This window comes from Ipomoea triloba, chromosome 11, assembly GCF_003576645.1.
Source record: "Ipomoea triloba cultivar NCNSP0323 chromosome 11, ASM357664v1".
In the NCBI taxonomy this organism is placed as follows: domain Eukaryota; kingdom Viridiplantae; phylum Streptophyta; class Magnoliopsida; order Solanales; family Convolvulaceae; genus Ipomoea; species Ipomoea triloba.
The window spans coordinates 3,600,164-3,622,923 of record NC_044926.1 but is presented as its reverse complement, the minus strand read 5'-3'; the positions used below and the strand labels follow the sequence as shown (position 1 = coordinate 3,622,923).

The 22,760-nt window shown below is 35.9% G+C and overlaps 4 protein-coding genes across 6 annotated transcripts in view; 1 reads left to right on the top strand and 3 right to left on the bottom strand.

The window, feature by feature from the left end:
* Nucleotides 1-324: 324 nt before the first annotated feature.
* Nucleotides 325-5,111, bottom strand: LOC115996375 (BTB/POZ domain-containing protein At2g04740). Its single transcript, XM_031235581.1, has 5 exons — nucleotides 4,577-5,111; nucleotides 2,323-3,082; nucleotides 1,775-1,811; nucleotides 1,557-1,690; nucleotides 325-887 (listed from the first exon to the last, which is right to left on the bottom strand). The coding sequence occupies exons 1-5, from the start codon at nucleotides 5,028-5,030 to the stop codon at nucleotides 551-553; spliced, it is 1,722 nt and encodes a 573-aa protein (XP_031091441.1). The 5' UTR covers nucleotides 5,031-5,111; the 3' UTR covers nucleotides 325-550.
* Nucleotides 5,112-5,639: 528 nt separating this feature from the next.
* Nucleotides 5,640-9,807, bottom strand: LOC115996376 (growth hormone-regulated TBC protein 1-like). Of its 2 annotated transcripts, none has more exons than XM_031235582.1 (8): nucleotides 9,637-9,807; nucleotides 8,918-9,539; nucleotides 7,620-7,736; nucleotides 6,932-7,110; nucleotides 6,732-6,825; nucleotides 6,535-6,612; nucleotides 6,299-6,400; nucleotides 5,640-6,057 (listed from the first exon to the last, which is right to left on the bottom strand). In XM_031235582.1, exons 2-8 carry the CDS (start codon nucleotides 9,404-9,406, stop codon nucleotides 5,923-5,925), a joined length of 1,194 nt encoding a protein of 397 aa, XP_031091442.1. In that variant the 5' UTR covers nucleotides 9,407-9,539; nucleotides 9,637-9,807; the 3' UTR covers nucleotides 5,640-5,922. The 2 variants fall into 2 exon arrangements, with proteins under 2 accessions (XP_031091442.1, XP_031091443.1); XM_031235583.1 differs by having other exon boundaries at nucleotides 9,657-9,806.
* Nucleotides 9,808-11,174: 1,367 nt separating this feature from the next.
* Nucleotides 11,175-17,113, bottom strand: LOC115996774 (E3 ubiquitin-protein ligase COP1). Its single transcript, XM_031236179.1, has 13 exons — nucleotides 16,793-17,113; nucleotides 16,054-16,131; nucleotides 15,558-15,713; nucleotides 14,906-15,241; nucleotides 14,310-14,467; nucleotides 14,109-14,174; nucleotides 13,617-13,695; nucleotides 12,824-12,979; nucleotides 12,574-12,672; nucleotides 12,279-12,383; nucleotides 11,931-12,110; nucleotides 11,698-11,808; nucleotides 11,175-11,578 (listed from the first exon to the last, which is right to left on the bottom strand). The coding sequence occupies exons 1-13, from the start codon at nucleotides 17,111-17,113 to the stop codon at nucleotides 11,408-11,410; spliced, it is 2,016 nt and encodes a 671-aa protein (XP_031092039.1). The 3' UTR covers nucleotides 11,175-11,407.
* A 2,282-nt stretch (nucleotides 17,114-19,395) lies between these two features.
* The window catches only part of LOC115996713 (protein argonaute 16), a 7,242-nt gene continuing 3,877 nt past the window's right edge, over nucleotides 19,396-22,760 (top strand). The window contains exons 1-11 of one of the 2 annotated variants that reach the window (XM_031236086.1): nucleotides 19,396-19,635; nucleotides 20,490-20,728; nucleotides 20,813-21,018; nucleotides 21,109-21,300; nucleotides 21,378-21,514; nucleotides 21,596-21,699; nucleotides 21,771-21,868; nucleotides 21,954-22,125; nucleotides 22,227-22,343; nucleotides 22,480-22,518; nucleotides 22,622-22,684. In XM_031236086.1, coding sequence (XP_031091946.1) covers nucleotides 20,510-20,728; nucleotides 20,813-21,018; nucleotides 21,109-21,300; nucleotides 21,378-21,514; nucleotides 21,596-21,699; nucleotides 21,771-21,868; nucleotides 21,954-22,125; nucleotides 22,227-22,343; nucleotides 22,480-22,518; nucleotides 22,622-22,684 — 1,347 coding nt within the window. In that variant the 5' untranslated portion in view covers nucleotides 19,396-19,635; nucleotides 20,490-20,509. Of the gene's footprint in view, nucleotides 19,636-20,489; nucleotides 20,729-20,812; nucleotides 21,019-21,108; nucleotides 21,301-21,377; nucleotides 21,515-21,595; nucleotides 21,700-21,770; nucleotides 21,869-21,953; nucleotides 22,126-22,226; nucleotides 22,344-22,410; nucleotides 22,519-22,621; nucleotides 22,685-22,760 lie in introns of both variants that reach the window. The other variant, XM_031236084.1, reaches the window with a different exon arrangement.

Sequence of the window (22,760 nt, the reverse complement as noted above, 5' to 3'; positions counted from 1 at the left end):
GTCTTAAATTGGTTGTCACATTTATTTTTTGTACAATTTTTTAGGAACTAGACAAATTGTACGAGTAAGTTTTAAAATTAGTAAAAAATTTGCTTTTGCTTTTCATTTGAGCATATTTCTTTGTAATTAAATTTCATTTTAGTTAACTTTTGATTTTAGTATATTTCTTTCTCATTGTTTTTTCCTTTTTTTGGGTACAATTTTATAAATAATCGAAACGGATAAAAAAAAATATGAATACAAATATATGATGATGAAAGAACACCAAAAAGAATTGCAATTGAGACTACCTAAAAGATTGAAAAAGTTATATAGTACAAACTATAAAATTGTAAACAAAGAATTTGATTAAAATAATACTCCGTAGCTTGTAACTTTCAGACTATCGAAACTGAAGTCCAATTATAAAGTCCTTTTCATTTTTCTTTTACATTCTAATTTTACAACTAGATTAACAAGGATGGATATATATATATATATATTTAGAGTGAATAATACTCTATAACATTCTGGTGCCAGAGCCGTGGGGGTTCAATATCCTGTGTACCAGTCAAGAAGTATCATCTAAGACACCAGATCTCTCTTGTTCTGCCAAATGCATAAGCATCTCAAGGCGCTTATCGAAAAGCAATGCACTTTCATCTCTTTCGTCGAGTTCAGCAGCTTCAGCTTCGAGCCATTTCTCTCGCAAATCATCCAGAAGGTTCCCTTCAGCTGTGTTCATCTCAGCGCCCGGGGCACTTGGAGCAGTTGTGCGAAGTGTGGAATCCCCTGATGGTGGTGGTAGCGTCAACAGCATTGCCCTGAACTCCAGAGTTTCAGCAAACATTTCAAAGTTACAAGCCATTGCATCAAGACAATACTCCCGGATCTTCAGAACACCGTACCTATGTGCAAATTGGGTATAAGAAGGCCAATTCAAGCAGTCTCGGAACAATTTATAACAAGTAATGTTCATGCCTGCACACACATGCATGTAAAAGAGCACAGCACCAATGCACAAGCATTCAACTAACATATCAAAGAAACAACCAATGCAATTTGGAGTAATTAAAATCACATCTCCCCCACTACCATAAGGTGTAACAAAAACAGACAAATTGGTCAGGTTGTTGACTTGGTAACCACGAGGTTCCAAGTTCGACTCCTAATGGGAGCGGCCTATTGGCCTTCTTGGTTTGAGTTGGTCAGTTATGGGCAACCTAGGCTGGTTTACCTCTTTGTGGTTCTTTGCCAGCTAGGGTCACAAGGCGAGATTTACCCAATGTACACCCTGGAATAGTGGCTGCAGGTTTCCCTAGTCACCCAAAAAAATAAAAAAGGCAGACATGATTTACATAACAAGAAGTTGCTATGACCTCAGAGTGTTTAGGTTCACTTTAACAAGATTTGACGAGCTGGTTGAGGTCAAATAATAAATTAGTTTAAAAGAAAAAGATTAAAACAGGATACCCAGAGTCAACACCAATGTAACCAAGAACCTGTTGCAAGATAGTGTTTTAGTCGTGCCAAAATGTATTACAATTAAAAGAGACAAGAGAACAAGGAACACATACATGTCTGACAATATCAGCCAATGGCACAACTCAGCAGGAGGCACCATTTCTAGATGTGGCAGCAAAGCATCTGCTACTGCACGCTTAAGCGGAAATAACAGGTACCTTGATGCAGCATCAAACAATTCTTCAGCCTGATCAAACAAATTATAAACATTGTAAGATAAAAAGAATGCACGAATCACACTAACGATGACAATTTACAAATAACAGCATACCTGATCTGGGTCTATGTCCTTCAAGCCATCAGTATACCTGTAGTTAAGAGAAAATTGTAACGAGTTTCAAGGACATACTCGATTAAGTAAATTCCTCACTAATTTAATGGAATTTAGTAGAAAGAAAAGAAAAATAGCCAGGATACATAGAGACACACTACCTCCCCACACCCCCTAAAAGCCAATCCCCCGCCCCCACCCACCTCATATCACCATTCATCTAGACTCAGATGAGAACAAGGCCAACACTAAAAGACTAGCATAGTCCTAAATTACAAGAGTAAGAACAAGGTATGTTCCATCATTTTGTAGATACAGCAAAAGGTTAGGGAGTGAGACAGGGAATTGTATTTCTTTATAAAATCATTGCGTTATTATTCCAATCAATGCAGTTCAAACCTATAGAGTGCATGAACACCAAAATTTTCCATTTATAATCAAGTACATTTCAGAATGTAGAAAAGAAATGTAACTTGAATTTTACATTTTGTTTGCTACTTACCAAAAAATTGTTAATCAATAAGAAATGAAGAGAGAGAGTAACTTACATATACTCTATCATTTTCTCAAAAGCTCCCATACTTAGGTCATGCTCCTCAAGGCATAAAAATGTATTATCAGGTAAGCCATTACTTCCTTCAAGAAAATCCTTCATGCGAGATAATCTTGCCTTAAAGTATTCAGATCTTGCAGCTAAGATCACCTGATGGCAGCGAAAAATCTTCTCCTCAACTTTCACACAAACATCAGCAAGATCATTCTCAAAATCAATCATCTGCGCTGAACCAACAATGGATACAAGACCATCAACATCACTCTCAAGATTCCATTCTCTCTTAGAATTGGCAAGAGAAATTTGAAGCATATGATGTAATGCAGTAGAAAGACGGTCTTGATCTGGAAGTGAAAGTCCCTGCAAAATAAATCGTTTTTGGGAGTTATCTATATCTCTGAGAGCTTTATACTCAGCGTATCTTTGATGAATCAGCTCTTTCTCAAGAAGAATTTGCAATGACTCGCATTTGCAAACTTTGCAAATTCTGACAAGATCTTCCATGTCGTCTACTGCTATCTCAAGTCTATCAGAATAAAAGAAGTGGATGAGGCTGTAAAGAGCAGGATATGATAGCTTTTCCCTTGAGAATCGGATTTCTTTGCGATCCTTCCACTCCATTTGGAATTTTTTCTTGAAAAAAGGTGACCTTGCACTCAAAATGACTCTATGAGCTTCGACAGGCCTCCCCTGCACATAAAACACAACATCTGGTGGAAAGTGGCTAGTGCTGGTAGCTCCATTAGCTGAATTACCTGTTCATTGTATACACCATTTCAAGTACATGAATTAAATTATATAGATTAATACTATGTAAGAAAAATAAAAAACAAAACAAAACAAAACAAAACAAAAAAACAAAAAAAATTCCAGTGTTGCACAATAATTTAGCTTCCCAAGTTCATTATGAGTTTTGAGGTACTAGCCATTCAATTGATTGACTCCTAAATTGTGGTAGTAGTGCATAATTTTCTTTTCTAAACTAAACATGACTAGATGGAAACTCCAATGCAATCACAAGTTTTAGCAACACTAATTGAATTGAACAGGGCTAAAGAAGATGTACTAATAGGCAATAGCAAGTAGATAGTCTGTGATACAGTAACATAAACAGCCTCCATGAAAAAAATGGTGGGTGAGCAACATTGTATGAAATGGATGACAACAAAATGGAATTTTTTTTTTATAAGAATTTAGTTAAAATGTACTAGGGTGATTGGTGAACCACCCAAAAATACATCAGCAAAAAAGGGGGAGCTCCGCATGTCTATACAATTAATCTAAATAAACATTCTACCAAGAAAAGAGCACCAAAGAAACTTTAAAAAATTTTAAATGGTCATCTGAACTCCTTCAAAACAACATCGGTTTCTCACATTCCAAATTAACCAAAGTAAGAAAATGGGGGCCAAATTCCATTCTCTGGTTCTAAAATGATTCCACCCTAAGAGCACATCCTTGACGGATCAAGGAATCCACTGGATACCTCCCAATTTCAGTATAAGATCAAAACACAGTCTCATCCCATTACAATGAATAAGAAGATGGTTAACCATTTTCTCATCTTTGTGACATAGAGAACAGTACTAGCTGATACGAATTATAACTTCCTTCCAAAAATTTATCTCCAGTTGAGAATCCCTACATGAAAGCTACCCAAGCGAACACTAAAACTTCTGGTGGGCAAAAAATGGAACTATTTATTATTAAGTGCTTCTATAACTTTAAGCTAAATTACCTCCAGTCTCTAGGTAGCATTCCTAGAACATAACCTCCATTGCTATCGCTAATTCTCCTCTTTCCTTTCTCTCAACATAGAACCATTCTCATTCCCTTCCCCTGCTTTTATGCAATTTTAAGTATATTTCAAATCCAATTTATCACCTCTCGACCTTTGAAGCCATATTTTCAACTTTGAAACCTAAAATCCACAAGCACCTTTAAGACAGTCTATCCAAACCCCGGATTGGAGCATAAAGTTCCTAATGTTTCTACACCAATCAGGTTCCACCATCAACCTCCATTTTAATCAATGCATCATTGTCTTCAAACTTTATTCTCATTATTCAAATCTCCCTTGAAAACTTCAAATTTTAAGAATGGAGCAATACATCATTTTATATAGCGTCAGCTACTTAAAGCCTTCAAAATCAGATTCAGATATATGCATGTAGATATAAATTACTAGGATTGATTTTTTTTTAAATCAAAATCAAAATCATCGGAGTTTGAACTGTAAGGGAGATTACCTGGAACCAAGGAGTAAGGAGCATCGGAGTTTTGTTCAGCAGTGTAGCCATAAGCATTGGCGGAGCATCCTAAGAAGGTATCCCTAAGAGCGGCCTGCAAGGGAGCGAGAGGGGGAGGGCGAGCCTCAAAGGCCTTGAGGAGCTTGCGGACCTTGAGATTGAGGGCGGCGTAGTGGCAACGGTCGCCGTCAAAGGTGTGCTCGGAGCAAATGGCGCCGCATTCAAGGAGCATCCGGGCGGCGTCGAGGTGACCTGCGAGACATGCGTAATAGAGCGCGACGGAGTCCCAGCGGTCTCTGGCGTTAACATTGACGCCGGACTCGAGCAGGTAGCGGAGGCGATCGACATCGCCGGCCCTAGAAGCCTCAAAAACGTCGCCGTATGGGACTTTCTTCAACGGAACTGAAGACTCGAAGTCTTCCGGTTGTAGATCAATGTCGTCCAAGTCCGACATGGATTGATGCACAATTTCAGCATTTCACTCACTGCAGCATTTCCCTATTTTCTGCTCCTATTTTTTTATTTTGATTAAATTAATTGAAAATATTATATGCAGGGATATTTTTATTTAGGCAGACCACACAGGGAGAAATGCATATTATTATGGTGCGTTTAAATAAAGAAATATTCAATTAACGGTAGTGTATAAAATTTATATATTTAAAAATTACTACATATTATTAAATATAAAAATACTAAAGAAAATAATAAAAATTTACTAATAAATTATCATAGAATGGTGTGTTTTAAGATGGTATTTCCCAAGCGGGTATAATATCACAATAAAATCAATTTGTTCATTTAAATTTACAAGATTATTTGTGTAGTTTATCTACTAGAACACTCTAGAGAATTATAACTGTTGATATTTAGTAGATTCTATCATCGAAAGACTGTCCACCGTCAAGTTAATAACTGAAAATATTCACAAATTTTCACATTGTGACTGTCAAAGTTTGATCATGTGTCATTGCCCATAATCTGCCACTCAAGAACCAACTGGACAAACTGGCCACACTGTGACTAAGGTTCCTGGGAGGTTTCAAATGTTAAGCAGAAATCCTATGAGAAATCAAAGTTTCCATAGCCAAGAAGGCAAGAAAGAGGAAAGCTTTCATTTACTGATTTACAACAACACCACTGATGATAATTTAAGTACACACAGTTACAAACTCTACGCTTTCACAAACAACTCATCACCAATCTGATTCCACTCCTTAACTGCTAAATAAGGCAGTACTATACAAGCACAATGTTTTGTGACTTTTGTCTCCTGATCGGGCAGCGTGCCCGAAAAAGGATTTTTCTCTTTATATAGTACACTTACGAGGTTGCCTAAGAAACCGCTATTTGTCTTCCCCGTTTAGGGAGTGCAGCCGCCTTGATCTCTCATCGAGCTCTGCCAAGACTGCTGGTTCCTGCTTTTTCCTCTGTTTTGATATACTTGTGGTCATCATAAAGCCGATCTTGTCAAAAGCAACCTGCAATGTTCGGGGAGAAATGCTTCGCTTAGAAGAGCCGTTGAATCATAACCAACAGTCAGAAATCGCTCAGCGTTCACCAAAAGAATCAACTTTTGTGCACCAAAGTCAACAACCAATAGGACCTTGTTCGATATTTCATGGGAAAATAACTGAGCATTCTGGCAAGCAACGCTAAGTAGTACATCACAGTTTACAGAGAATGGGGACTGGGGAGTAGAGGTGAGCAAGAAAGTTTTACCGTCAATAAATCATCAGGATCAAAAAGGTGGTGTGTCGTTCTCTGTATGATATTTATTACATCTCCAACTTGATGTGCCAATAGCACCTCTTCCTCGCACATCTACAGTTATTGGCATTTAGAACTTCATTAACACAAATACCTTCCCTTTTTTTGAGAGCCAAAGAAAGCTTGATAAATCTAAGTATAGGTCACCTCTGAACAAGATTGAAGACAAGAGATACAAACAAATTTACCTTAAAAATTGCCAATGCCACATGAAACAGGACCTTTGCTCCTTCATAGAATAGAACATCCCAGACACGCAAGGTTGTCTGAAATCACATTAAATGTTCGTAATTGTTAAGTAGGTCACATCTAACGAAGCAGGTATACCTTTATAAGTACAAGGAGATGTTTACGGGTGCAGAAAAGGCAATATGTAATTATTAACCTCAGAAGGCAAACTCTTGGAGAAGAGACATAGAAACCATTCGGTGCATACAAGAGAAACATCAAACTCCAAAGCATCCAAATGTGAGGCTATCCTGCATTATTTTCATTGTGAACTTTAAGAACCAGCAAGAGACGAAATTGAAAAGTTAACAAATGCATAGAAGCTACGTTTTCAAAATTCAGAAAAAAAGCAGACACCTTGGGCACTTTTTTCTTAACAAATCCTTAAACACTCTTTGTTCGACATGGCATCCAGATAAGTTATATGTATAACAATCATTAACCAGCACATTCTCTAAAAGGACAGCAAGCATCCAGAAAGCATCTTCTTCGGTTTTCATCACAAGCAACAGTAAAGCTGCAACAAAATTTAAGCCCTGCACAAGAATTCACTGACCAGGTCAGAGTTTAACGAAGTTAGAAAACACATTTTCCACTTTCTCAAGTAAAAACTTCTTTACACCCATTTATTCACATATAAAAGCACTTTCGATAAACAAGGAGAAAGCACTAAACAAACTCTATATAACTGGGGGAAAAAAGAAACACGCAAACAAACTAGCGAACAACACTAACTAATTCAACACCCCTCTCTCTTATATTGAACTTAAACCCTTGCATAGATTGAAGACATTAAAATCATAATTACAAACTTCTGATAGACTTCACAAAACAGATGTATAATATAGTTATGTATAAATCAAACTCTAGGGTAAGATCTAGCCAAAAGATTATACTGAACAAAAGGTTCTTGTCTAATTATATGGCCCCTTTATCACAATGGTCCAAAAGCTTTAAATTTTACTTTTCTCAAAAAGCAAACATATGACAAAAATCCCATAATTTGTCTTTTTTTTCTTTTTTTTCGGGGAGATATTGAATCCACCTGACAGTAGCCAACATCAGAATCACGGAAAGAATACACAACAAGAACACGCCTAAGAGCAGCATGACCCTCTGGAGTGTCCAACCATGGGTGACCAGGGAAAGTACGCGGCAGGTCCTGCAAAAGGATAAACATTAGAATAATGTTCAAACTATGCACTCCAAAGGCTTATAAAGCAATGTTTTTTCAGCAGTACACATGGGCTTGATATTTATACTTAAGCTTTGACCTTGAGGATGGGAAACCAAGTCAACCTAGTTATCCAACAGTTGGCACTTAGCACCTAACAATTTTATGGTTGGTAGTAAATCAATTTTAAGTTTCAATATTAAAGATCCATCCTTCCCAATTATCTCGATAAGACGATAACTAGTTGTGTTTACTATGTTAAGAACAGTCACATAAGGGGAAAAAAATGATAATTGTATTCCAGCATTTTGTGGGATAAAGTAGGTCCATTTGAGTCTTGAGATATATCTAACTACTTAAATGACTTATCATAATAACCAGACTGTCAAATGTGTTTCGACACACTGACAAATTTCAGAAGCTTAAGTCCAAAGGTCAGTGAAATTCAGGTTTTGTAGTGGTTTTCAAAGAATTGATGAAATTAATAAGCTGTGAAGAATTTCTCAAACTAGTCTCATTATCTAACACATCTTAGACTTTTTCCATGTGCCACATTAGTCAGTACATGCCTTCTAGATTGATAATATTTTTGTGTATGCATACATTCAGCTAGTTCAGTGAGGAAAGTTGACGACTGCTCACTATGCACCACTCAACTTCCAAGTTCCAATCAAGCAGGTTACTGTAAGAATCTTCCATATAATAAAATATACCATATACTCCGTATTATTTAAGTGATTGCGGTGCAAGTATATGACAGTCAATAATTGGTTTAGTTAGATAAGATGGCTCAGATATTCAGTTTGGTTTTAACTGATTATCTGCTTATAATGATGGCACATAGGCTTCTAAGCACAGTGGTCCTCCCACAGCTCCTATCAGGAGAGAAATGGTAGACAAAACGACTAACGTTTCTCTACAAGTCTCGATCACTCAAGCTTCCACTACTACGAGGTTAGACTTAGCTTCTTCGTGATTTAAGTTTCATTAAGTTTATATTAGCATACATTTATATCTAACAGTTACTTGTTTTCTTTCGTCTGACAAAGTAACAAGACTGGAACTTTGATTCAGGACTCAACTACCACCATTGAACCAATCAACAAAGCATAATCCAAAAAGAAGCATTTAAATTTTAAATAGTAGAGAGGCAAAGAGGAGGCACTGACATGGTCAATCTGCTTGGTGGCAGGAGTGACCTTGTCCTGGACGGCCTTGGTGAGATCATCGTAATAGCTTTCCGGGACAGTGGATTTCTTCTTGGCAGCGCCGGAGAGGGAAAACCACACTTTAGGTCTGAGGACTGGAGGGATGCCTTTCCGGATGAGGCGCTTGAGGGTGATGGCATTGACAAGGGCAGAGAACTTGAGGGAAGACTTGAGGCTGGAAGAAACATGAGTGTTGAGATACCAATTTGCGCCCTTGTTGGCCTCCAGGGACCACCATACTCGCCCCTGCTGCCTCACCTTCTCCCTAACCTCATTCAGCACATTCACATCATCCACATTCCCCTCCACCGTGAACCCATACAGATCCTGGAATTTCACCGTCAGGTTCGCCCTCCTCGCGTGGATGCTCGGCCGGAGTGTCGTGATATGCGATCCGTACTCCAACGCCAACTCTTTCAGGCTCTGTGCCTGCGCTTTTGAGCCATACATTTCTTTCTTCCCTTTCTTCTCAGTTTTTTTTTTTTTGAACAATTCTTCTCAGTTAATAACAACAACAACAACAGTGAATACTTTTCAACACCAATCAATCAACAACGGAGGAGACATCCTTTCAGACTTTCAGCTATCAATTTTCAGTTTACAAATGAGGATTAGAGAAGCTCAGAAGCAGATGAATTCACACACCAAAAAAACAAAAAACAAAAACAAAAAGAACTTACCAAAATAGGTAGATACATACAATTATATGTACAGAAGTACGAGTGGCGAAGCCTCGTCAGGTTTCAGACGAGCTGAGAACAAGGTGCGGCCATCGAGATTCGATTGGTGTGTTCATCATCATTCCAAGACAAAATGAAGAACAGAGAAGAAAGGAGTATCCCGAGACTAGAGGATTTTCTCTATGGGGTCAAGTATGAATATATCTGTTCTCTTTAAATTTAAATTATTTAATTATTACAAGTGCTCTATACTGTATAGTCTATAGAATTATAAACCCTACCATTTCAAAAATTTTACTCCGACAATTAAAGGGTAGGTTTGGTTGTTGAGATAATATGACGTTTTTTGAAATTTTCGCATAATTCAAATGTAACGGAATTGAATTTTTATGAACGTCACAAAAATGAACTAAAAATTATATATAATTTTATAATCTGAACCAAATGTAAAGTACGGTGTCAGTGTAAAAATTTAATTAGATTCGTATATTAAACATATAGATTATTTAAAATCTAATTTATTAGTTTTAATTAAAAACGTTTTGATTTTAAAATATATTTATATTTATATATAAAATGATAGGGTACATAACGGTATTCAAATATTTGTACCGTTAAATTGCACCATGCAACGGCTAGTAATGTAAAACTTATAAAAAAATTGTATATATTTTTATTTTTTATTAGATGATGAGTTATTATTACAATTGTTTCCTCACCATCATTACTGGAAGGATAGCACGTTCTTACTACTTTTTAGTATTATTATTTGAACTATTAACACATAATCAATTATTATCACTTCTTTTTTCTCCCTAAATAACCATAATAACTCTGTTTCTTAATTTTCCTTCTTTTTTGGGTGTTCTTTCAATTTTTTTTAATTTAATTCTGAATAAATGTATCATAAATATCTGATGAGTATTTATTTATTATCCACCTACTTTGAAAGAAACTGTTAGTACATCTTACCCTCTTCCACTACATATTGAGTACTCATTAAGAGTATGTCTATTGTGAATACTTTTACACGTGAAAAAAAAATATATTAATAAAGATCATAGAATAAACATTTTTAATACAAATAACATTACCTTATTTTATCAATATGCTAAATAATTAAATATACAATATATAAATAAATACTCAATTTAGACTTTGCATACGTATATACCACTTGAATAGACAACTCAATTAGTTACAGAGATAAAACTTATCATAAAAATAGTACTCCCTTTGTCTTTATTTTATTTATCTTACTTACTATTCGTTTATCAAACCAATTTTTTCTTCTTTGTTTATTTATTTATAATAACATTTTCTTATAATTTTTAAATTTAATTTTTGTGTGTTTAATAGTACTTTTAATATAATTTTTAAATATATAATTTTTAGATACTAATTTTAAAACTAATATTAATATTATAAAAATTAAATTATAAATAAATTTAGTCAAATAACCCAACACATCAAATGGGACGGGACGAAAGAAGTGGTAATTTTCAACGCGTATAATTTTGAAAAGATCTGACAAGTCATTCGTGTGAATGAGATCAAACGAGTACTCCGTAATTAATTACAGTACTATAATTAGATTATACTTATAAATAGGGGATTATGAATTTTCATTCTAAACAAGTTTCTATTTTAGATTTTAGATATTGGCTCGCCCATATCTACAAAACAATGATGAATTTCTTCATTGGGAACAATACTTGGATGTAATTTAACTTTAATCAAGCTCTATAACCACTATATTACAACTCACAACTCAGGCAGCAAGCACCAGCACCTTGATGGTTCCCTGGCTGTTAGCAGCTAGCATTGTAGGGCTATCACTCTTCCAGCATACTGCACTGATGAAGAAAGACGTTATGTCTTCATCCACGTCGTCTACGTCTGGGGAACCAAACCTATGCCAAGTCACGGGTTTCGAGATCGCCTGGAAGTCGCAGTTTATCGTAAACTTGTTAAAATTATCATTAAAAAGAAAACAAAATTGAGTTGGTTTTTATATGCTCCCCTAGTAAAGAAGGGGTTGTTTGAAGAGATGATGCTGACCTTGTGGTAGACAAAAACCTCATTGGTTTCACTGCCGCAAGAAATGAATTCGTTGTTCACCGAGAGACCGACAAAATTTTTCTCATTTGTATGCCCTCTAAATACACGAACCTGCAAGATCAGTTACAGACACTTTGAGAAAATGTAACACCAGTGATGATAAAAACAGCAGAAACATCACCCGAGATCGGTGGCCGTGTGAAAGATTCTATCATCTTAGAAAATGTACTTACAGGTGAATTATCTTTTACATCCCATAGTCGCAGAGTGCTGTCGGTTGAGGCTGATGCAAGCTCGTGGCTAGACAAAAATTTTACATATGAAACAGCTTTTTTGTGGCCACTGAAAGTATGGACTGGTTGGCTGGTGTTTCGCAGGTCATAATAATGGATGTGATGATCTGCTGAGCCAACCTGCAAATGACACAGGATATATATGAAACCAATCATAAAAGCAGGAAATAAATTACAAAACTGATAGTATGGATGTAGACCATTCCACCAGATATTCGACATCAAGCCTGAACTCATCAGTCCCGCCTCCCAAAACACAATACACACAGAGACCTTAAAATAACCTACCGCAACATGAAAACTAGATCCGGGATTATATTTCACACAACATATATTTGCCTTCATGTCAATATTAAAGGCACTTTTTTCTTGCTTTGTGCACCAGACTTTAACCTGAAATAGCATAGAATAATGTGCACAGCCTTAGAAGATGGTAAAAATAGTGCAGCTATCATTTCTCTAAAAGAATTCAAAACAGAATGAGAAAGATGTTACTGACATTGAGAAACCATTTATAAATTATAGCTAGAGGTTAGGAAAAGCAGTACTACACTGCAGAGAGTAAGAGGCATGTGTTCAATACCTTACAATCATCACTACCGGATACAAGCATTGAGGGATCTGTTCGAGAAAAATCGACACTCCATGCCCGTTTTTCATGTTCCTCATATTCCATAACACTCTGAATGCCAAAAAGCCCAAATGAATAATAGGTAAGAACAAAAGTTCAGAAAAAATGCATAACTTCAACAGTTTTCTTCCTATAAAAACACAAAATATATTAGTTGAAACATAAGCAGAAAATATATCAGTTGAAACATTAATACATATACCTGTCTCGTAGTCACATCCCAGACAGTCACTATTCCATCGTAATCACTACTAGCAATGTGGTTTTTGGTGTACTTATTCCAGCTCAAGCAGCTAAGCTTGGATCGAGTTGACATCTCTACAACAGGACAGTGCACATCTGCAGGTTCATTCACAACCTGAAATTCAAAACAAAACACACACATACAAAGACCACGTCACTGGACTAGTAGGAAGTACTACAATCCAACACCCAACTTATTCAAGGGTTTATTAAAGATGCAACTACAGCTAGCCACCACAAAGAGGCCAAATTTGACCTTCGCATAAATATATATTGCAGTATGGCACATATATAAGAGCATTATCTAGCTTTTCTGTTGACAGCAAAGCAAAAACTTATCAAGGCAGCATCCCACACGAGTGCATAGCAGGCCACAAACAGTCATCCCATTGCACCAATCTTTCTAGGACAAATAGTGGAAATTCCATAGCGGCATAGCATGATTTACATTGCTTGATTCCAATGCTTGAGCACTACTTACAGACGCTCCTAGTCTGTTCAACTCATTCTAAAATAACAAGGAATGCTTCTATTTTAATTGCGCAGTATGATTCTAATAACTAGAACTAGAACTAGAACATAGTGAGTTCGCAACAGAGCTTGTATGAAAGATTCCAATTTCGTTAGGTTTGTGGATTCTATACAAACTATGAAGCTGCATAGGTTTCTCCTAAACTACTCTCCAGAAGATTCAAGAACAAAAAAGACCATCTAACACATGCAAGGAACATAGCACCAAATTCACAGCTTACCGAAGAGAAATCAAATACTTTGATGCGTCGTGAAACTCCAGCAGTAGCAAACAATTCATCATCACGATCAAATTCTATGCTGCAATTAAGCAAGGGCAGATTTATGACCTTAAGCAGATTTGAGATGGGACAAACGTCATCATTTCTATCATGATTCATGACCATTCCCAGTATGTTGTGTACATATATCCATAAATTTCAGTGCTGGACAATCTTAAAGAAAAACCATTTCATTTACTAAGCCATTTATTTCTCAGAATAAAGGTTTACAACAAATATGTTCTTTCAAAAGTCTGAACTCCTCTCTCTCTCTCTCTCTCTCTGTATATGCACCCTCTATCCAACTGCTATATAAAAAATATAATATAATATAAAATAAAATGCTGAAGAATCCTTTTCTTGAATGATCCATTTCATATCAGTGTCATATTATAGGAAATAAGTAAAAATATTTCAAGCCAATGCACTTTTTATTGATAAGAATCAACTTACCTAGAAACAATATTAGCTGAGTGAAAAATATCTCCATGCCTTAGCTCAGCAATAACTCTTAGTCGACTGTAGCAAACCGCAATGATGTGATTGTGTGAAAAGAATAGAAGTTAGAGAATCTAATATCAAGGATCCTTTGAAGAAATGGTTGTGATTTGTGAGTACATAAGGATCTTTTCAAGTGGGAACTGGTAAATTTACCTATAGCGTGTGAATGTACTCAGTACAGACTGGAATTCTGACAGACCTGCAGTGTAACCTTCTCTTCGCGTAACATTTTGGTCCCTCTCTTCCTTATTTTGTAACTGGTTTGCCAACTGGCGTCTCTTTTGCAAGTAACATTCTTGCAGATCATTGAACTACAGACAGATGAAAATTATTCATCAAGAAATGAGAAAATGAATGTTCATGGCAATGTAGAATACAATTTGTCCATAAACATCAAAAGTAGTTTAAAAATTCAATCCCTTGCAAAACAACTATAACTCTCTCTCTCACACACAAACACACACACACATAACTAATAAATATCTTGAATTTAGTGCCCATAGTCAGACAGCTGGCAGAAAGGTGACATAAATGGTAAATTGAATGACGTGTAACACCATTTTTTGGAAAATAATGAAATATGCAAGGTTGCATTAATGCCGAGCAGCGTGTGGATAAATCATGTTCAAACCACATACATTACAAACTTACAATTAATCATTGAACAAAGTATACATACAGAAACTAAACCAGAAAGCTTAGTGATAGAAAAGGTGTCAATTTAGGAGGCCATTCACAACTACAAATACCTGTGCATGTACACGTTTTTTCCTCACAACAGCTAGACCAGATTGGCTCATGTGTTGTGAATTCAATTCAGTGACAGAAACATCCTTCCTTTGGGAACCATCCATTTTTTTGTACATCAAGTTCCCAGATGCTAATCCTCCATGTGCAGAACGGGAGGAGGGGAAAAGACCAATTGCATTCCTATCAACTGATGAAGACCGAGATTTTGACCCCAAAGGATCATCTGCAAGCATTCGTAGTTTCATAGAGTACCTGTCCCTTGTCCGGTACAGCTCTATTCTATGTCTCTCCACAGCATTTACATCCTCTTTAATGTACTGGAGATCATTTTGTATCTAGAAGAAGCAGAGGGGAAAACAATCCAGTAATGATTTTCATATTACATAAAGCAAGTCAGAAAGCTCGACAGTTAAAAGGTCCTCACAGATTTAGGAGATGATAAAAAATTTGGTAATATAAGCAACCAAGAAGAAAACAAAAAATTGAAAGATGCCCACAAATATAATCATTATTTGACTATAATCCCTATTCAAGCATTTGACTATAAGTGAAATTTGCCTCATTTTTTGTTTCACCCTTTCTTGCTTTCCTGCTTAACTAATTTTCAGTTTTTTGGAAGAACAGATGATGGTTAGGAGAACAATCACAAACCTCATTCAGCTCATCAACTTTTTTCTTCTTTAACATGTGTAAGAACTCGAGTAGAATTTGCATGTTTCGTTCTGCTTCTTCCTGTTCCAGCTTTCTCTTTTTTTCTGCCAAAATTGTCAATAGAACATCCAGCTCCTTAATCGACACTTCACAACCCTGTCTAAGGATAGAAGGGTTAAATTCAGGTTTCAGTGTAAAACCAACATTGACAAAAGATATTTATAGTAGAGAGGTTGCATATTCTATGGCATAGAAAATGCCTCAAAAACACTAAGAAGTAAGAAACTGGCTTCATTACATAGTCATATATTGCATGTTTCTATGCTCAGGTGCACTGTATGAAATAATAATGAAATAAATTCACCTTTTTCAACTTAATACCAAAGAAACCCTTATGCTCAAATGGATAAGATATTTTGTTGAATGTGGAAAATAATAACCTAAAACAATTAAAAGATTTAGAAAAGATAACCATCAATTTGAGATAAAAACTCACCTGTTCTATTGAATGACGAAATTGCTCTACAGGAGATGCAGTTTTTGAAATCTGATGAGCAGATGTCTTCTTCAATAGCTACAAATGTGGTACATAGAAACCTTTAACAAAAAGCTGCATTGTGAAGTAAACTATTTCAAGATGCAAACCATGTAAATAAAACTCTAAATTAATGCATTCAGAATCCATTTGCTAGGGCAAAATAAAAATCGAAAACACTAAAATTAAATTGGAACCAAGTCAAGGGCTCAATCAATAATCAGTGAAGTGGTGAATGGGACACCCAATGACATTCAAGGCACTCAATTAGTGAAATTGATTTTCAGTTTAAATTTAGCATTCAATCATGAAATCTGGTGGCATAACATGTCATCACGATTCATGCAGCACATCATTTTCCCCTCTATGTACAAAGCAATGAATCAATCTAATAAAAAATATATATGAAAACAATACCCGAAAATTAAGGATAAAACTTAAATATAAACAGAAAAAACTGGAAAAACATTTCTCTAGCCATGAGAACAAGCATAAGTTCTGGAGCATAACAATATGTAAAAATAACATAACGGACTTAGATTTTTAACTGCAAAGTACAACGAGCTTCAATGCTAGTAGCCATGGATGTAATAATTATAGATTTATATTCAGCATATTACTTATCAAAAATAATACTCCGTAATACTTAAAAATCTTCTAAAATCAATTGCGTGTGTGTGAGAGGGAGGAAGGAGCAAACCTTGTCGAGGAGGAAATTAGGGTAGAGTTGGGCGGTGGTGAGATAATGGGAGCAGCAAGGGCAGTCGCTCTTGTTGTGGAGATGAGTGACGATGCACATATAGCAGAAGCTATGGCCGCAGGAAGTCAGGAATGCATCTTTGATGATCTGCATACATATCGGACACAGCAACTCCTTGTCTAGCTCCGGCTCCATTCCCGACGGCGTCGCCTCGTCCCGGTGACTGATACTCGGTTCGTCGGCGTTCCTGGGCTTCACCGCCGGAACCACTGCGCCGACCATGGAACTCTCCCCCTCGCACTCAGCCTCTCGCTCCCCCATATTTACAGAGTGGAGAGAAATCTGTGTGTGTGATTGTGTGTTACGGTGTCGGAATTGAGACACTACGGTGATGAGAATCAGAATCCGTTTATTGGGGGAAGAAAGGGGCGTTGTGTGGATGAGAAAGCCGACCAGCGGCTGAGGCCCACCAGCCTAAGATTTAGTGGATGTAAGGAGGGTAAATGACCACGTCGCCTCTCCGGTGGCCCGACTGTAATTTTGAATTTCTTATTCCGTTTTCCTTTTGTCTTTTCACGCGTCATATTTGCATTTCCGTGCAGCTGGTTAGGAATAATGTGTTTGGTTCAGATGACGAAATTACAAGTGAAATTGATTGTAATTTTGTGAAAAAAAAATAAAAATGAAATAAAGTACTTTGCATTGTTTGATTAAAATGAATATAATTATTGAGAATAAATTAAAGAAGTGATATAAATATTAAAACGATTCTGTATAATAATAATATACTTTTTTTTTGTCAATCGTTTTCTTTTCTTTTTCCTATTATCTCTTCATTCTTTCTCTTTCTTGACTTTAAAAAAAAAAAAAGTTGCAAACAAAAATACTTATTATACTTAAAGCATCCTTAGAGCACTAATATAAGTGGTTTTTATGGAATTTTTGGTACCGTAAATTATGACATGTAGCAGAGATAATGCAAGAGAAATAAATTTGGAGTTAGTCTGCAAGGAATGAGGTTTTTTCATAATGTGGGACTCATTGCTTTTGTTTTCCAATCACTCATTTGCTACGTGCGCTCACGGTGCGCCCAGCGAGCACGTTAAAGATATCTGACATTTACTTTTTAAAAATTTGTTTTGTTTTTATTTATTTTCCTTTTTTTTGTTATTTTCTTTCATAATCACATTTATAAACACTACTCAAAATCAAAAAAAAAATACTATTATTGATGCTAGTAGTGAAGTCTTTTCGTGGTTTTTGATAAGTTTTTGTAAGTCTGGTTATGAAAGAGAAGATGTAACGAAAATAAGAAAAAGGGGAAAAAATAAAAACAAAACTGATCTGACAAAAAAAACACAGGTTTACGCACCAGCGGGCGCGTGCAGGGCTTTGATGTGCGCGAAACGCGCACAGCTTCTGATGTTCTAGTAAATCAATGTTCCAAAAACCATAAATAATAGTTGCAACTTTGTTTTCTATCACTTACCTTCTCTCTCCTCCCTGTGCTAATTGAATCCTCAAAATTTGTGAAAAGACTTAGGCATTCTCCATTAGTGATATTATGTGAGTTTTTGGAATAGTAAAAACTAAATGTTGGATTTTTAACATACAAATACCATACTTATATGCTCAAATGTAATATGTAATACTAATCAAGAATATTTTTTTTTATTTTTTGTCATTTGTAAGGAAAAATGTAATACTTTTGAAGAAAAATGTATAGTAATAATTTTGCATTTTGATGTAGAAATATTATATTTTTCATCAAAAGTATTTCATTTTCCATAATAAGTAATGCTTCTCTTACTTATAAGGCAAAATATAATATATCTTTAAAGAAAATGTAAAAGTATTACATTTTCCCTTAAAAGTATTACATTTACCATTATAAGTAACAAAAAGTTTGATTGTTATTCGAAATGTAAAAGCATCACATTTTCTCTTAAAAGTATTACATTTACCATTAGAAGTAACAAAAAGTTTATTCCTTTATTAGTATTACATTTGAACATATAAGTATGACATTTATGCGTATAAGCATTATATTTTCACATTGACCGACTTGACTCACGATGAGGCAGTCCCACACGAGTTTTATTTTATTTTATTTTGTTTCTTCCCGTTTCAGGTTTTTTTTCCTCGACCTTAATTTTGTATTTCCTAATCACAGATGCAAAATCTCCTAAAAAACTGATCACTATTAAGAAAATCCTTATATGGTGGATGCTCTTAGAACTCATTCAAATTACTAAATATTTTATTTTATTTATAATTTCAATGGCTGAGCCAAACACCCTCAAAAGAAATTGAAGAATTACTTTTTTTGGGATGTAGGCTACCATACCGGTTTAGTTATACCCATCTCGACTCATATTTAATGTATTGATGATTTGATGAATGTAATAACTTTAAACAATAATATTATAACTAAATAAAGATGTTCTAATAAAGAATGACGAAAAATATACTGTCACATATAAATTTATAACCAGGAATAGAATTAACTCAATATTATACCTTTTCTAAAAAAGAAAAAGAAACTTTCGAAAGAAGTGACCCATTTATTCGAAAATCGAAACTAGTGTACATACTTGGGATCATTACTATAGTCTATAGACACCCTCACAAGTCTCAAGTCCCCTCTTCCCTCCAGTCCACGTCCACGGAACACTCTCCGCTCAATCTCAGAGTCCGAGCATTCCCTAGCCGAGGTAGAGACGTGCGCTGCGGAGAGAGTGTCTGCATTTATTCGTGTCTTTTTTGTCTTATCCGCGCTTTCTCCGTCCTTCAAAACCCTAACAAAGCGAAACAATCGGCCTGCACCAATCATCGCAAATAAGGTTAGAGATGTATTCATCTTATGCTATTGAAGGCCGTCTGCAGTTTTGCGTTTGTGAAATTTTATATGCATGTATGTGCATTGCTGTTTTTGTTATGCATTGCTGTTTTAATTGCTCTGAGGTTGCTTCAGTTTCGTTCCTGCGTTTGAAATGGGTATATATGATGATTGTTTTTGTGTTTATTTTAATTACCTAGCGGGATTGTATGGAGTGCTCATTAATGCTTGTTCGTTTGGAAAAATTGATGTTGTTTGTTTTATTAGGATTAAAATTTGTGATTATTATGCTCACTTGGTGGAAGTTTATTCATGTATTGAATTTCTGCCATATCCATTGTGGACCTTGGTATTGGAGGTTGCATGCGGTGGACCTTGGTATTGGAGGTTGCATGCCTTTATCAGTCAAGGAATAATTATTGTTTCTCTATGCTGTCAAAGTAAAGGCTTGTATATTTTTCAAGCAATGCTAGTGATGCCAAGTTGTGCTTTAGAGTTGGGAATAGATGCTTCCTATTTTGTAACCTTTTTCCCCCCTTCTTTCCTTCTAGTCACTGTTGTAGTTGAAAGATACCTTTCAGTTAGTAAGATATTGCTTTTGCATTGTTGGGATATGGGGAGTTTTTCCAATTTTTATTTATGTTCTTTCGGTTTGAACATTGAAATTACTTCCAATCATCATCCTGACAAAAAGATTCATTCCATGAAATCAAAACAAAATTATGCTATTTGCACTATGGCCTTCAGGGAATCTAATATGTTCCACTGAACTTGATTATTGTGTTTTGTCTGTGTGCTATTATGCCTGTGATTCATTCAAGTAAGATGCTTATCAACTTGATCTGCTAAATTATTCAGGTAGCATTTCTGATCAAAAGATGGGAACAACTGATCACAGCGATGAAAGTGGTTCTGTGCCTTTGCTGGCCTCACCACCAATTGTACATTCAGATACAGGGCCAGAACAAGTTGACCAACCTAAACGTTCTATTATGACAAGGCCTGGGTTTGGGACTTCTGGGCGATGCATCAATTTGCTTACAAACCATTTTAAAGTTTCTCTGAAGTGCCCTGATGAAATATTTTACCAGTATAGTGTATGAATATAATTTACACCATATTTTTCCCTAATTTGAGGTGTCATGCTAATTGTTGAAACTTACCATAAACTGTTTTAACAGGTTAAAATTAGTTTTGATGACAAGAGTGCTGTTAACAGCAGAGGAATTGGAAGAAAAATCATGGATAAACTTTATCAGACATATTCTTCTGAATTTTCTGGGAAGAGGTTTGCATTTGATGGAGAAAAATGTTTGTATGCAGTGGGCCCCCTACCACAGAACAACATGAAGTATACTGTAGTTCTTGAAGAGTCTATTGCTAAACAGTAAAATTCTTTCACCGTCTCCGTTACTAGTATTGCTGCACCTCTTTATATTTACCTTATTCACTTATTATGGCCTTATATGTGGACCAGTGGATGCCCTGATGAGTCGGTTAAAAGGTTCAAGTGCTCTTTACAATCAAAAATTTTCATAGTGGAGATAAGTTATGCTGCTAAGATACCTTTGAGGTCTGTATGTCTTGCCCTTCAAGGAGCTGATTCAGAACACTTTCAAGATGCACTCAGGGTCCTTGACATTATACTGCGACAACAAGCAGCAAATAGGTAGCAATATATTTCTTCATATCATGTGCAGCATTTGTTTCAGCTAAAACTTATGTAGCTATAAATGCTTTCCACAGAGGGTGCCTTTTGGTTGGGCAATCCTTCTTTCATGATGACTCAAGATATTTCACTGAAATTGGAGGGGGTGTAAGTGGTTGTTGGGGATTCCATTCTAGCTTTCACCCAACTCATGGTGGCTTGTCCCTCAATATGGGTATCCCCTGAACAAACTTTAACTGATGCATATCATTCTTCAAAATAAGCAAATTAAATGCTACTCAATTCATTGCTGCAGATGTCTCTACCACTCTGATACTGACACCTGGACCTGTAGTTGATTTTTTGCTTGCAAACCAGAGTGTAAAGGAACGTCGATATATTGACATTGACTGGGAAAGAGTAAGCGATAGTAGACTTTAATATTTTTTTCCTCGTATATTCTAAATTTACTTACACTGCAACTTTTACAGGCAAAAAAAATGTTAAAAAATATGAGGGTTAAAGCTACGCATAGCAACAGGGAATTTAAAATCATAGGCTTAAGTGAGCTGCCTTGCAATAAGCAATTGTAAGTTCATGTTGTCTTGCACCATATTTACTTTATGCTATCTACAGATGGACAGATTCTGGTTTTGATGTAATATCTTTTAAAGTTTTTCAATGAAAGTGAAAAGTGGTGGTGGTTCACATGATTGTGGGGAGGTGATGGAGATTACTGTTTCTGACTACTTCACTAAGCACCGTAATATAGAACTCACATATTCTGCATTTATGCCATGTCTTGATGTTGGAAAGCCAAAAAAGCCAAACTACCTGCCATTGGAGGTGTGCAGAATTCATTTTCTTCATACTTCTGATGACTTCAATGCTTTCAGTATGCGTTCTGCCTTAAATGGTCTGAAAGTTCTTTCTTTCCTGAATTATAGCTATGCTCATTGGTGTCTCTTCAAAGATACACAAAGGCACTATCTTCAATGCAAAGAGCGTCTTTAGTTGAAAAATCAAGGCAGAAGCCTATCGCAAGAATTCAAGTTGTAACTGATGTAAGTAGCTGCATCACTTATTTCTCATTGTTTTTCCCCTTGGTTTATGCCTTGCTTAAACTTGCAGGCGGTGAAAAACTATTGCTATGATGATGATCCACTTCTTGCTGCTTGTGGAATTTCAACTGAAAAGCAGCTTATGCAAGTTGAGGGCCGGGTCCTTGATACACCAAAGGTAGTTTCTACATTTACTTTAAGATTCAGTCAGTGATTATAATTATTGGAGTATATTTTTAACTTGTAAATTGACTTGGATAGTATTCTTTTATGATTTGTAGTTAAAGGTTGGTAATGGTGAAGATTGCATTCCTCATAATGGCAGGTGGAACTTCAAGAATAAGGTATTTTAATATATTTAAAATATGAAAGGGATCTAGAAATATACCCCCCCCCCCCCCCCCCCCCCCCCCCCCCCCC